The sequence below is a fragment of the Ziziphus jujuba genome, chromosome 12, assembly GCF_031755915.1.
Source record: "Ziziphus jujuba cultivar Dongzao chromosome 12, ASM3175591v1".
NCBI classification, from domain to species: domain Eukaryota; kingdom Viridiplantae; phylum Streptophyta; class Magnoliopsida; order Rosales; family Rhamnaceae; genus Ziziphus; species Ziziphus jujuba.
The window spans coordinates 15,714,695-15,728,033 of record NC_083390.1 but is presented as its reverse complement, the minus strand read 5'-3'; the positions used below and the strand labels follow the sequence as shown (position 1 = coordinate 15,728,033).

Sequence of the window (13,339 nt, the reverse complement as noted above, 5' to 3'; positions counted from 1 at the left end):
GCTACAACCATATGGAGAAGGAACAGAAACAAAGATATTTTGTTCATGTATTTTCTTGAATGTAGAGTTATTAGAGATTACTGCTCAAATAAGAGGAATAAATAAATAGATAGCCGAAAAATTCAGGTTTGGTAGAGAAATTATGGGGGAAAAAAAAACAGAAGCATTTTGGCAGCAAAAACAAAAAAAATAAATAAATAAGGTTTTTAGCGAGGATTTTCTAAAAAACGGCCGCTAAAAACCTATTTTTTTGTTCTTGCTTCCAAAATGTTTTTTTTTTTTTCCCATAAAAATCCAAATCAATATATATTAAAGAATTTTTGGTTCTAATTTCACAACATTAAGCAAATGGATAATTTTTATTCTACCACAATTACAAATTGGAACAATTTTTCAACAATGGATATGATAATTAAAATTATGGATATGTAAGCAAGCCATTTTTGACTCAATTAAAATTATCACGATGGTGGGTGGGTTGGATTTGAATATTTTGAAACGGTGAAGTTTGTGGGGGAAGGGTGGTAAGAGCGGGAAGGAAAGAAATAGTAGGCGAGAAGGAAAATAATGTTTTTTGTCAAGTTTTTTTTACGTGAGATAAGGAATAATCTGAACCGTGCGTTTGATAAATTTTGAATCTAATAACCATTAATTTTTTTATATTTTTGTACCGAACGCATTTTAATCAGATCGGACCTAATAGTAGAAAGACTCTATATACATATATAACTAAATTATATATAGCAAATCTTGAGAGGTTAATCTCTTAAATCTCACTAGTATAATATTTTTATTATTATAATTTTTTTTGTTGAATATCTCACTAGTATAATATTCATATATAAGAGTAGTTTGCCTTTATTATGAAAAATAGATAATCTTCCTTGTTTTGTTTTCCTAATTAGAAGACAAAAAAATCCAAAAGTTTATCTTTATTTTCAATTATACCTAAAAGTAGAGGTGGGCATGGATTGGATTGATTCGGTTTTGGACCGAAATACAATCCAATTCATACATATCGGTTTTTTGAATTTACAATCCAAACAAAACCATTAAAGCATTAAATCCAAATCAAACTAAATCATTTATGATCGATTTGGTTTGGATTTGTTGATCGGTTTGAAACTTACTAATTGATAAATCTATAATACAAATATAAAATTTTCCAAATATAAAATATAAATAATAAATTATAATTATCCAAACATAAAATACAATTAGAATAATACAACATAGTATACAATGAAAAATAAAAAAGAAAATGTAGCAAATGATACACATCATGCATTTACTAAATAGCAAACATTAATGTCATCATCTCATTCCTATAAAATTAAATTAAAATTATTAGAATAAATAATGTAAAATAATACATTCGTCAAAATTCATTCACTCAAGAATCAATGCATAATTCTTTTTTTTTTTTAATCTTAAAACTTTGGTAAATTATAAGTCAATCAACGTTGACAGGTTCACTAATTTCAGTTGATTCTGTAAGCTTTACGAAGATCAAAACAATAAAATTAGTAATAAATTATATTTAAACATATATATATATATATATATATATATATATATATGTAACAATTGGATATAATATATGTAGATATATATATATATATATAGCTGATGGGGATGTAAAAAAAATATATATATTATGGTGATGGTGATGGACTGATGGTGGATAGCAACAAAGGTAAATGTTTAGTTTAGAGTTACAACTTACAATTTAATTGGAGATTTGGGATATGGGGATGTAAAAAAAAAAATATATATATATATATATATATATTAAAAATCAATATATAAAAATGGAAAAAAATTTAAAAATTAATATATAAAAATGAAAAAAAATATACTAAAATTAATATATAAAAATGAAAAAAATAAAAAATATATAATTTTTTAGTTATATAATATATTATTTGGATTGGATTGAACTCAATACAATCCAATTGATGTAAAAATCCAATCCAAACCGTTAAAAATAGATTGGATTGGACGGATTGAACGGGTTGGATTGGATTTTGTCCACCCCTATCTAAAAGTTTAAAATATTTAAAAAATATATCCTATTATTGGCAATTTTTCGTTAAACTTAACGAAATAAAGGTGAAATACTAATCCAACATTTTTAAAAATCTGAAAAAGCTGAAATTTATATTTTATATACATTGAAACCGTGTAATATAATATATAATAATAAAAAAAGAAAAACAAAATTTATTTTAACTAAATAAATAATTATGAGAAAAAAAACTAAAACAATAATTATATTATTATAAAATGAAGTTTTCTTGGCTTATTCTTCCATTTTTTTTTTAATTTTTATTTTTTACAATGGATTACTACTTCAATTTCTAATATCGTAATTCTGAAGTCCAAGAGTCAGAGTGGTTAAGAGGAAGAAGTGGAGTGCCATGGCCGATGCGATGGCTGTGGCCGCAGCTTTTAATGGGTTTAGATAAGATCAACTCCGATTATTCTGCTTCTGCTTATTCTGCTTCTGCTGCTACAGGTAGTGGATGAGGGGGTCACCATCGCCGTTGGTGTATCTGCGATTTTTCATTTTTTTTTTCTTTCTGTTTTTTCCTTTTTAGCTGGTTTTAATGGGCTATCTAACTATGGAATTGTGATTTTTCATCTGTGTGCAGTTGTTGATTTCAGTTTACTTTTATTTTCTTTTATTTGATTTCTCTGAGTCATTGTTTGGAATTGATTTATGACTTCGAATCTGTTGGTATTTGATTTCGCTAAGTCATTATTTGCTTTTTCACTCTATTTGTTCTCAATTTCATTCTCGTAATAGACACCAGCTAGCTTGGTGTGTTGAGCCACGAAGCGTTTTCAAGTGGCGTTGTGCTTCCCCTGCAGTTGTTCATGTTGTAGTTTTGGGCCCACGTGTGTGAATGTTTTCTTGGGCTTTGGCTTTTGGGCTTTTCATCTCCCACGGTTAGTTGCCAGGATTTTATGGGTAAAAATAAAATTAATATTTTAATTGTGGAAGTTAGAGTTTGAAGGAAATAAGACTTTGAGTTAAGAGTTAGTTTTACACACGTTTTCTTTTTCAACGTTCTTTCAGTTTTTTCTAGAAAAAAGATAGAAAAAGAGTTTTGAGAATTTTACTTGAAAAACCCAGAGAGAAAAATTACAGTAACTGTAGTAAAATGAAGATATGTAAAAGTTCAAAGGAAAGGTTTTGGAGGTGCTGTGTCCAAAATTTTGCAGTTGTTGTATCCTGGAAGACAAACATCTGAAAAACTTCTGCACCGCTATACGTAAAGTAAAACGTCTTAAAAACAGTGTAGTATTACATAGGTCTCGGTCAAACTTTCCAAAAGCATATCAATTCAAGAAAATACAGGTTCAAAATTATCTGAATATTTTTTGTAATTTTATTTTACATTGTTTTGTTCTATTTACATATATATATATATATATATATATATGCATATATTTTTCCCAACAGTTCAATGGGCAGCTTCTTCTATAAGCTTCTCAAGGACGTTCGTGCTTGCATTCACACATGCCCAAGGGAGAAAATGCGATATTTACAAAAATATTGAGATCTAATTTTACAAAAATATTTATGGAAAATAAAAATTACGATAAAATTATAGAAATAATTTATATTTTATTAAAAATTAGAAGTTTTATTCAAACGATTTTAAAATGTTAAATCTAGTAACGATACATTGTTTACAATGATCAAACTTTCTGAAATAAATAATAAATATATAATATATAAGATAAATATATCAATGTCATACCAATTATTAGTATAATTGAAAGATTAAAAAAAAAAAAATTTAACTATCATATTTACTATTCAGAATGAAGTATTTAAAAAAATGTGAGATACAAGAAGTTGAAAAGTTTATTAAATGACAAATTATTAAATTTGTTTGTTAATTTATTTTTGTAAGATTCAGTATTTATATAATACTAATATATATATATTTTTAATATTGTTATTCATGTTCTTGTTATTAATATTTTCAATTAAAAGAATTTAAATTATTATTATTTTTCTTTATAAAAAGTGATCTTTGCTTAAGTAAATAATTTTTTTATTTGTAAATATAAAAAAAAAAATTAGTATTATGATTTTTTTTCAAAATTATTATTAATATTTTATGGAAATATTTTGTTCATATTTATCCAATTATATTTATTTAAGAAATTTTTATTTTTTATTAATAAATAAAAAAAACTGTCCAAGTGGACAGCTTCAATAGTTGAGCATCATAAGAGATAAAGAGATATGGGTTCTTATCATCTTCTTCACCTTAGCCAGCCACTACAAATTATCTAGGGTTGGATTATCCATCCCATTAGGGTTTCTCATCATCTTCTTCACCTTGGCCAGCCACTACAAATTATCTCAACCAAGACCGAAATTTTCTTAGCCGAGATCGGAGATACTTACTCGTATCCATGATAAATCGGAGATATTATGGGTAAACCTCGTGGTTTCCAGCTCATTTCGTTGTTATATTTGCCGATATTGACAATGTGAACCATATTCATGAATATCGGCAATAATATTTACGACAGTAGAAAAGATGACTTTTCTTTCCCCCACTGTTTCCCCACTTTCAATGTCAGAGATGGTAATTTTTCGACAATTTCATCTGTGCACATACCCACACTTGTTTCCATGTCCATACCAAAATTGTGCATGCTCCATCTAAGAATATCATATGATTTCTAATGGCAAATTGCATTTTCAAATTTTGACACTGGTATTAATTCAAAAGAAAAAATTAACATTGGTATATTCTCTTTAACAATAAATGCTAATGCTAATATCAAATTTTGACATAACCTTTCAAATGGCATATGGTAAAAAATAGCATCAAATATATCTTTTATTTAATCACATTATTTTATTTTATTTACAAAAAATATTTAGGTCAAGTCCCATATCTTTAACTTAACAATCAAAAAAATTTTAATTTTTAATTTTATTATTTAACACTGTAGACCTCACAGATTTATTATAGTGGGGTTCATTATCAAAAAATGAAAATTACATTTTTATGTCAAATTTGACATAAAAAATGTAATTCACATTTTTTACAATGTCCAATTAGAACACAAATAGTATAACTATGCTCTTTTTTAATATTACAATGGAAAGATGCAATATCATTAGAGATCTCTAAAGACAAGGGCATGCTTAAAACAGATGACATTAATCCTCAAGATATTTTTATATCTTTTTATTTTTGGTGTGAATCTCAAGGGTTTAATATAAACCTCATGGGGCTGAAATATGTACATATATATATATATATATATATATATATATATATAGCAAATTTTAAAAAAAAGACATATCCAAATTTAATATATTTATTTGAAGTTTGTCCCAAAAACTATATATATATATATATATATATATATTCTCAGAACATTTTATTGTATTTTTATTTTTATTTTCTAAATTTTGGTGTATTTTTTATATAGAACATTTTATTTATTTTTATTATAATTATAAATTAATAGATTTTTTTTCTAGAAAAATCTAGTAAATCAAATTTAATTTTTATAATATGTAGATATATAAAAGAAAATGATATATATATATATATATATATATATAATATGTGATAAAATATTTTTATATAAAATGAAAAAATTATTATTTTAATCTATAAAGTAAAGCATTTAAATTAATATATATTAATATTTATGAAACAAAATGGTAACAGAAACAAATGCAAGGATACTGAAATCATTTTATCATGCCATGTAGGAGAGAGAAAAAAATGCATGGATGTTAACTTTTAAGTGTTATTTATAAAATATTTCAAACTTTTAGGTATAATTTAAAATAAAAATAAATTTCGAGAGATGTATCTGATATTATCCTCTTATTTATTTATTTTTGGTTTGATCCTTTCATTTATTTAATTTTTCTTTTTATTGAAGGAAATTTTGGTTCCTTATAAAAATGAAGTTAGAAAATATAGTACATGAAATATTCAAGCAATGTTTAGAAAGTGTAGGTGAATTTTATTTGAAAAGTAGTGGTATTAATTGGCCATTTGAATTAATGGTGTTAATGTTAGCTAAAGTTTTAGCAAGGAAAAAAGCTCAAATACTTGAGAATACCGAAAATCCTCTAATTAATAGGCAAATAAAATGGACAGACAACATAGAATTAGTTGATGAACCTATAACCATTTGTTATCGTTTAAATGGAAAGACCTAGCATAATAATGGATGACATGGCAGGCTTATCCTACTAATAATTTCTCTTCCTAATGACATATGGTAATTAATATATAAATGGCCATGATTTACCCTTGCATTAATATTTTCACTATTTCCTTTAACCTTTTCATAATATATAGTGACATGTAGCAACTAATGGCAATTAATATATCAATAGTCATGATTTACCCTTCCATTATTGTTTTCTCTTTAAGCTTTAACCTTTTCATAATATAGTGACATAGAGCAAATACTAAATGGTGCCGTCTTCAAATTTTTTTTTTTTTTTCTTTCCCTTAATTGAATAATTTATTTTTCAATTTTTCATATAGCTGTTGGCTCTTAAAAATAAATTATCAAAAAGAAAATATTTTATTTTATTTTTTAAAATAACACTACCATGAATAATGATAATAATAATACTAATAAAAAAGGAGAGTAAATATTACAAATTGTTGTTAGAATACGACTAACCCTAGAGTTGTTTTCGAAATTTATCTCTGCAAGACATAAGCGTTTTATAGACTTAAGCATTTTCTAACTTTCTCTTCAACTGTCTCCTAAAAAAACAAAAAGGCTCAAAACAAAAAAGCTGAAAAATCTGCTCTTAGAACCAAGAGATATAAGAAGATGAAGTCAATTTCAACATCTAAATTGCAGAGGACTCAAACTATCCGTTTCGTGTAACGTAGACGGACCAAAGAATTGGATTTATTTATTATTATTATTTTTTTCCTAAAATACATCTGAAGTCGAGAAGAAGACGATTGAAGCGCTATAAACAATTGTAGAAGAAAAACCAGGGAAGAAAAAGAGAAAACATGTGATTTTGGATCTCAATTAAAATATTTCCTAAATTTTTTAATTTATTTATTTTTTTCTTTTCTTTTCCTATTCTATTGCCAAATAAAGCAAGTTGACATCGTATTTTAAAAGACAGTTGACCACCAAGAACAACATAATATATAATTTTGTCATTGTATATACAAAAAATATAATTTATCCAAATGTCTGTTGACGCGCGCACGTGTATATATATATATATATATATGTATATATGTATATATATAGATAGATAGAGTGAATACTTTCATGTATTTAGACTGCATTCAAAATCGATGCATTTTGAAAAATAATGTATATACAAAGTAAAATTGATATTTTTTTTTAAAAAAATATCAATTTTAAATACTGTCCATATCATGAAATTACTTTTTCTATATATTTTTTGGGGGTAGATATTGAGCGGATGGAGAATATTCAATTTTATTTATCAAATACATAATTGCAGGAAAGTTGGTCCAATGATATGTCTGTGATACCAAACAATTGGGATGGATAGATTTTTTCTCCATCCTTCCCTTTCCATTCCCATCTTCACTCCTTTCAACCAAACAAAATCTTTTACAGTATCAAACGTTATAACGCATCAAGGGAGGAAAAAAAAAAAAAAAAAAAAAAGAAGAAGAAAGATTTTCTCGACAGCCAATCATCCCTTTAATAGGAATATAACTTCTTTCTTTTTTTCCCTTTAATAGGAATATAACTTCTTTTTTTTTTTTTCTTTTTCTTTTTGATCATTTACAACAATTTCTTTCATGTTCCAAAATCACGACCTATCAAACATGGATATGGGTGTTAATGACATTACCAACTCAGTCAATCTCCATTGATAAACAATATCTCTTTCATTTATCAAAAAAAAAAAAAAAAGGAATATCTCTTTCTTATTTTTTTATTTTTTTTTATTTTTTTTTTATTTTTCAAAGAAGAATAAATAAATAGAAGATGCCAAAAGTAGAGGCATAAAATAACAACTTACGAATTCTGGCATAAAATATTATATTAAGAGAGTATCATCTATTTGTTTAATGCAGGTAGGCCGAGAAGAAGTGCTTCTCTATAACATACAATTATTAGGAGACATCCACTAAGAATCAAATTGGTACAACACTTTGGAAGGAGAAAAATTGAAATGACATCCACTAAGAATCAAATTGGTACAACACTTTGGAAGAAGAAAAATTGAAATACAAAAGGACTTGGTCGAAATTGGTGATCCACCAATTTTTTTATGATATAGTCATTATTCTCTCTTATATTTCTCAATTCTCGTAATCTTTATTTTCATGGAATCATCCCACAGCAATATTTATTATGCGTCGCACCATTAAAATAAAGCATGGCATAAGTGTTATCAGCTGTGTAAGAATCTCATTGTGAAGATCTATAACAACAAAATCCTAAAAGCGGATTTACCTTACCATCATCCTTAGTAATTCTGGTTTTACATACTTCGTCTAGTGTTATATACGACCTTTATGATGTTTTTGTTGCAGCTGCCTTCTGAAAATGGTAATAACAGTCAGTGTTAGTTTATAACCAATCCATGGCTTGTACTATGTAATAATGATAGGGATATAAATATATATATATATATATATATATAGAGAGAGAGAGAGAGAGAGAGAGAGATAGGAAAGAAAGAATCAGTTTTGATCTATTGGAGACATTCTCCAACCTTCTAATGAGAATCATGCTAACGTGGACACTTAGAATGATTAGAACCTAAAAATCTTATATGGTGAGATGCTAATCTTTAGCATTCGTCACGTTAGTCTCATTCCCATTATAAGGAGGTAGAATGCTCCCAATAAATTAAAATTGTACATATATGCATATAATATTTCATTACGGTTTAGCAGAAAACAAGAAGCAGGAGAAGAAAAGGAAATACTATGACTTAATTTTACCCGTTTCTGCTCTTCAATGTTGGCCTTTATCAGGGAATAAACGGCAACACCAGCAATTGCTATTGCAGTACCAATCCCGGTTTGTGTAGAGATCTTATTGCCTGTAAAAAACATAAGAAAGAGTCAGCAAAGTTCATACCCATTTGAGACAGAAAATCTAAGGTTGAAAAAGATATAACGCAAAAAGTATAATAAATGAAATGCATTCTTATAGGGAACCAGAAGTTCTGCTGAATTAGTTATAGTTGATACCCCATCTTTAATCAACTTTTTTATCCGCAGTAAGATCTAGAATCACAAACCTAACTTGCCTATTCAAATTCCACTGCCATACTAATATGGAACTGACTGGCCAAAAATAGGACCAGTTTCCAAATATTGAACATTCTGCATTACCATGAATATGATTTATTTAATATATGCATCAGGCTATAAGAACTAATCATAAAAGTAACGAGTAGTTACCGAACACAACAATAGAGAATCCAATCACAAAAACTCGCTTCAACACATTCCCAACTGCATGTGTAAGTGGTGCCACCCGCTCCAAGGTGTTAGTCGCAACCTGCAATTATAAACTCATCTGGTTACACAAAATAGGCTACAAGATGGTACTTAGCAAAACAAACATATAGATGAATATCCCATGTTTCAGTTTCTAATAAATGGTGCTTAGCAAAACAAACATATAGATGAATATCCCATGTTTCAATTTGTAATAAATGATAAAACTCGTATATTATCAGCCAGACTGTTCTGCATCTGTCACCTACATATGAAGATGTGGAATCAATATAGGTCTATATAGGAAACTTTTCCAATGTTAGTCATAACTTTACTATAGCAATCTCCATATTTATTGATTATCAAGTGGTTTAAGGAAACAATATAGTAAGCACATAACTAATAAATTTAACTGAGGTCATTCCAGGTGTTTCACAAAGCATAAGCCAAACAGAAGTTGAAAATTGAACCATACAGAAAATGGTAAGATAACATCAACAACTATCAGCCACCATGGTCTCCACTCCAATACTGTAGGACCAAGGAGCAGTTACCATACCTGATTGTAAAGATGATAAAACATTCCAATCCAGAACAAATCAGACACAAATTTGTAAAGGCCCACTTTGGCAATGGCATCCTTGAAACCATATTGCATCAACTGCGGTCCCTCAATCTGAAATAAAAGCATCAAAAGACATATGTAAAAATCTTTTATTGAAAGTTAAATAATTTCAGTATTTTTCTATCAACAAAATAATTTCAGTATTTTTCTATCAACAAAACAGACTTACTATTACTGCTGGTGGGATGCAAATCAAGAGGGCAATAATTGAAATATAAGCATACACATTTGTACTGTCCATTCCTGTCTGTTGAAGCCAAAAGATTGATAATAATCAACGAATAATGACCAAAGCAACAAATACCACCATCAAGGGAAATCATATCTTAAATTTAGTCTGCACAAAAATTGCTTGGTCAGCTGATGCATAGATGAACTGGAGGCAAGAGATATGATGATTTGAACCCTGACAAACTTAATGACTATATCATTTTTCCTTTCAAAAGAATTTACCATTGCTTTCTTCGAGTAGATACTTCTGTAGGTAAATGAGATGTTAGAAATCATTGCACTGATGAAACCAGTCCAGTTGAATGAAAGTTCAGTTAGCGATGCCATTGATACACCTAAAAAATAAGTTGTGGTTAATGTGACTATAGACATGCAAGAGGACTCCAACTGCACTTAAATTAAAAAGTGGTCAAGCTTTGATAAGGTTGATAAATTAGCCTCTGATGTAAATGTGTTATGTAACAACATTTACATGTAATGAATGCGTGAAAAGGTGTCCTTAAGCATGTGTACTACAATTGGCGTGTCAATGTAACATGAACAAGACATGGCAGAGAAATTAAAATAGAGTGAAATTGATGAAAGTCTAAAATGTTACCAATCACAACAGGGGCCAATGATAACCATAGAGTCAAGGGAATCTGTTGGCCCAAAATAAACTGAGAAGCAGCAGCATTGAAGAATGGCTCTAGCGCTGTCACCCAAAAAAAAAAAAAAAAAAAAAAATTACGGAAATTTTTATGCAGGAAATTAGGGAATTCAAAAAGAAAAAAAAGATTTCCTTTTTGGGTATTAGAAACTGTTGTAAAGTAGATTTGCTCTTAACCTTACGCAATAGGCTAAAAACGATCATCCAACAATAGCATAAACCAATAAACTTGTCAGGATTTTGAACGACTTGATAAATACAAATTGTTATACCTTTAATGGTATGCGTGAAAGACACAGCAACAGCTGCAAAAGATACGTTAGACATGACATGTCCAAGGGCATGACAGAATGCAACTGGAGTCAACAGTGTCAAGAGCTCCTTATTAATTGGCTGCACACATCAGATTAAAAGCTGCCAAAGTAAGTCAAGTTTTGGCTTCAGGGAAGAAAAACAACTGCAGAAACTAAAACTTACTGCACGCTTAGGAAGACCAACAGCCCAACTAACAAGACAGTAGGCCACTCCAACTAGGAGATGTATAACAGAAACAAAACTGCAGAAAGAGGAAATAATAGCAACTGTAAGAAAACTAAAATTATTCAGAAAGCCACATGCTGAGCAGGTTTACACGTTATAAAAAAAATATATTAATATTGGTACAAGATCACATGATTTGGCAAAGATGACATACTATGGATATGGGAAGTAATTGTAGACTTTCTTGTTGAGTATATTGAAGATCACATTCAAGAAGTACCTGCAAAAAATGCACAAAACCGTCAATGCAACAGTTTCCTCACAAAAGAAAATAAAGAATTGTCGACATTTATTCAAACTTCTTAGTTGGAGGGCAAAGTTTGGCTTTCTGGCTGCTTAAACCTGGCCCGTATATCACTTTAATGGAACTTTAGTTGGAACATAAACTCCTTAAGAAAGAAGGAACACATAAGCACAACACTCGTTTTGTTGACATGCATATAGATTTATAGGACCCCATAGACCCCTTGAATTCAAAGAGAAAATGATTAATGAAATTATGAAAGTATGAGTGCTTACCACATAAAGAAAAAGAAGCCAGTGATGAGAAAAGGAAATCTCTCAGCAAAGCTCTTTGAAGGCTTTGTGTACCTGCATATGAACAGAATCTTAAGAAACAAAAAGGGGCTTCAAAAACAGAAGCCAAGCATCAAAGTCAAGCACTTTTATTTTTTTTTTCCTCTTTCTCAGCTTCTCAGCAACCAAAATTAAATTTTCAAATGAACAGAGTTTTGACTTTTTTTTTTTTTTTTTTTTGGTTTTGGGGGGGGGCAGCAAAAACAAAAAGTCCAACCCATCAATTTCGATCTCACGACCCTCGGCATCAGCAGCTGCAGCAGCCACAACCGGAAATTCATCACGACCTCGCCGTCTCAGGTGTTGGTTCCAACCGGAAAATCGAAAGGCGTCGCCGGAAACTCCCACTGGCTTTGTTTGTTTCAAATTCTCCGACAAGGGCGAAAAGGACAAGGTTGAGGCGCTGGAAGCAAGTGATCGAGCCTTGAGCGAAACAACAGAAGGTGAAATACTAATGGGTGAGAAATACAGCGAAGAAAGTCGAGAAGTAGCACGAATTGGAGACTGAATTGGTTTTGTAACCGAAGCCATAGTAGAACACCCCCAAGAAAGGGATTGAAGAAAGTTGAAACCTTTGAGAACTTCGATTGATTACGAAGCTTCAAAGTGAACAGAAATGGTATAAACTAGCATAAAACTACAACATATAGGAACGAAGAAATCGAGGGGTAAATTTTTTATTTTATTTTATTTTTTACAAAGCGGAGAAAACAGAGAAACCCAGATTTTCTTTTCTTTTTCTTTCTCTATTGTTGTTGTTGTTTTTTCTAAAGAACGATGAATATTATAGAACCCAAAAATTTTTACAGCAATTTTTTTGGCAAAAAGATGAAGCAAGCCCAGAAGTTATTATCTGGGTATATGGATACAGGTTTCTGGGTTGGAACTCAGAGAAAAAATAGAAAGTATACGATTCAGTGCAGGTTCAGAAAAAATGGAGTCACATGCAAACGAGCTTCTTGGAGAACTGGAGAGAAAGAGAGAGATGCTGATGGTGATGAAGTAAAGAACAGCAGAGAAAAACTGTTACTAGGAAAATGAAAATAAAGAAAGAAAGGGACTTGTTAGAGAGTGATGGACCCTGGTTGTTTTTTATTCGTTTCTTTATTTATTTATTTATTTATTTTTGTTTTTTGTCTCATAGCTCAGTTTTCCCTCTAAAAAACACCTCTCTGATTTTTTTTTTTTTTTATCTGAAAATTTTGTTTGCTTTTTGGATAAATAATTCGCTTTACCAAC

The 13,339-nt window shown here is 29.2% G+C and overlaps 1 protein-coding gene across 1 annotated transcript; it reads right to left on the bottom strand.

Annotated features, from left to right (window-relative positions):
• Positions 1 to 8,033: 8,033 nt before the first annotated feature.
• Positions 8,034 to 13,162, bottom strand: LOC107428815 (triose phosphate/phosphate translocator, chloroplastic). The gene is made up of 12 exons (XM_016039405.4): positions 12,318 to 13,162; positions 12,044 to 12,115; positions 11,679 to 11,744; positions 11,462 to 11,540; positions 11,257 to 11,377; positions 10,934 to 11,029; positions 10,558 to 10,670; positions 10,274 to 10,351; positions 10,039 to 10,155; positions 9,441 to 9,540; positions 8,976 to 9,076; positions 8,034 to 8,568 (listed from the first exon to the last, which is right to left on the bottom strand). The coding sequence occupies exons 1-12, from the start codon at positions 12,629 to 12,631 to the stop codon at positions 8,542 to 8,544; spliced, it is 1,284 nt and encodes a 427-aa protein (XP_015894891.3). The 5' UTR covers positions 12,632 to 13,162; the 3' UTR covers positions 8,034 to 8,541.
• Positions 13,163 to 13,339: the final 177 nt, after the last annotated feature.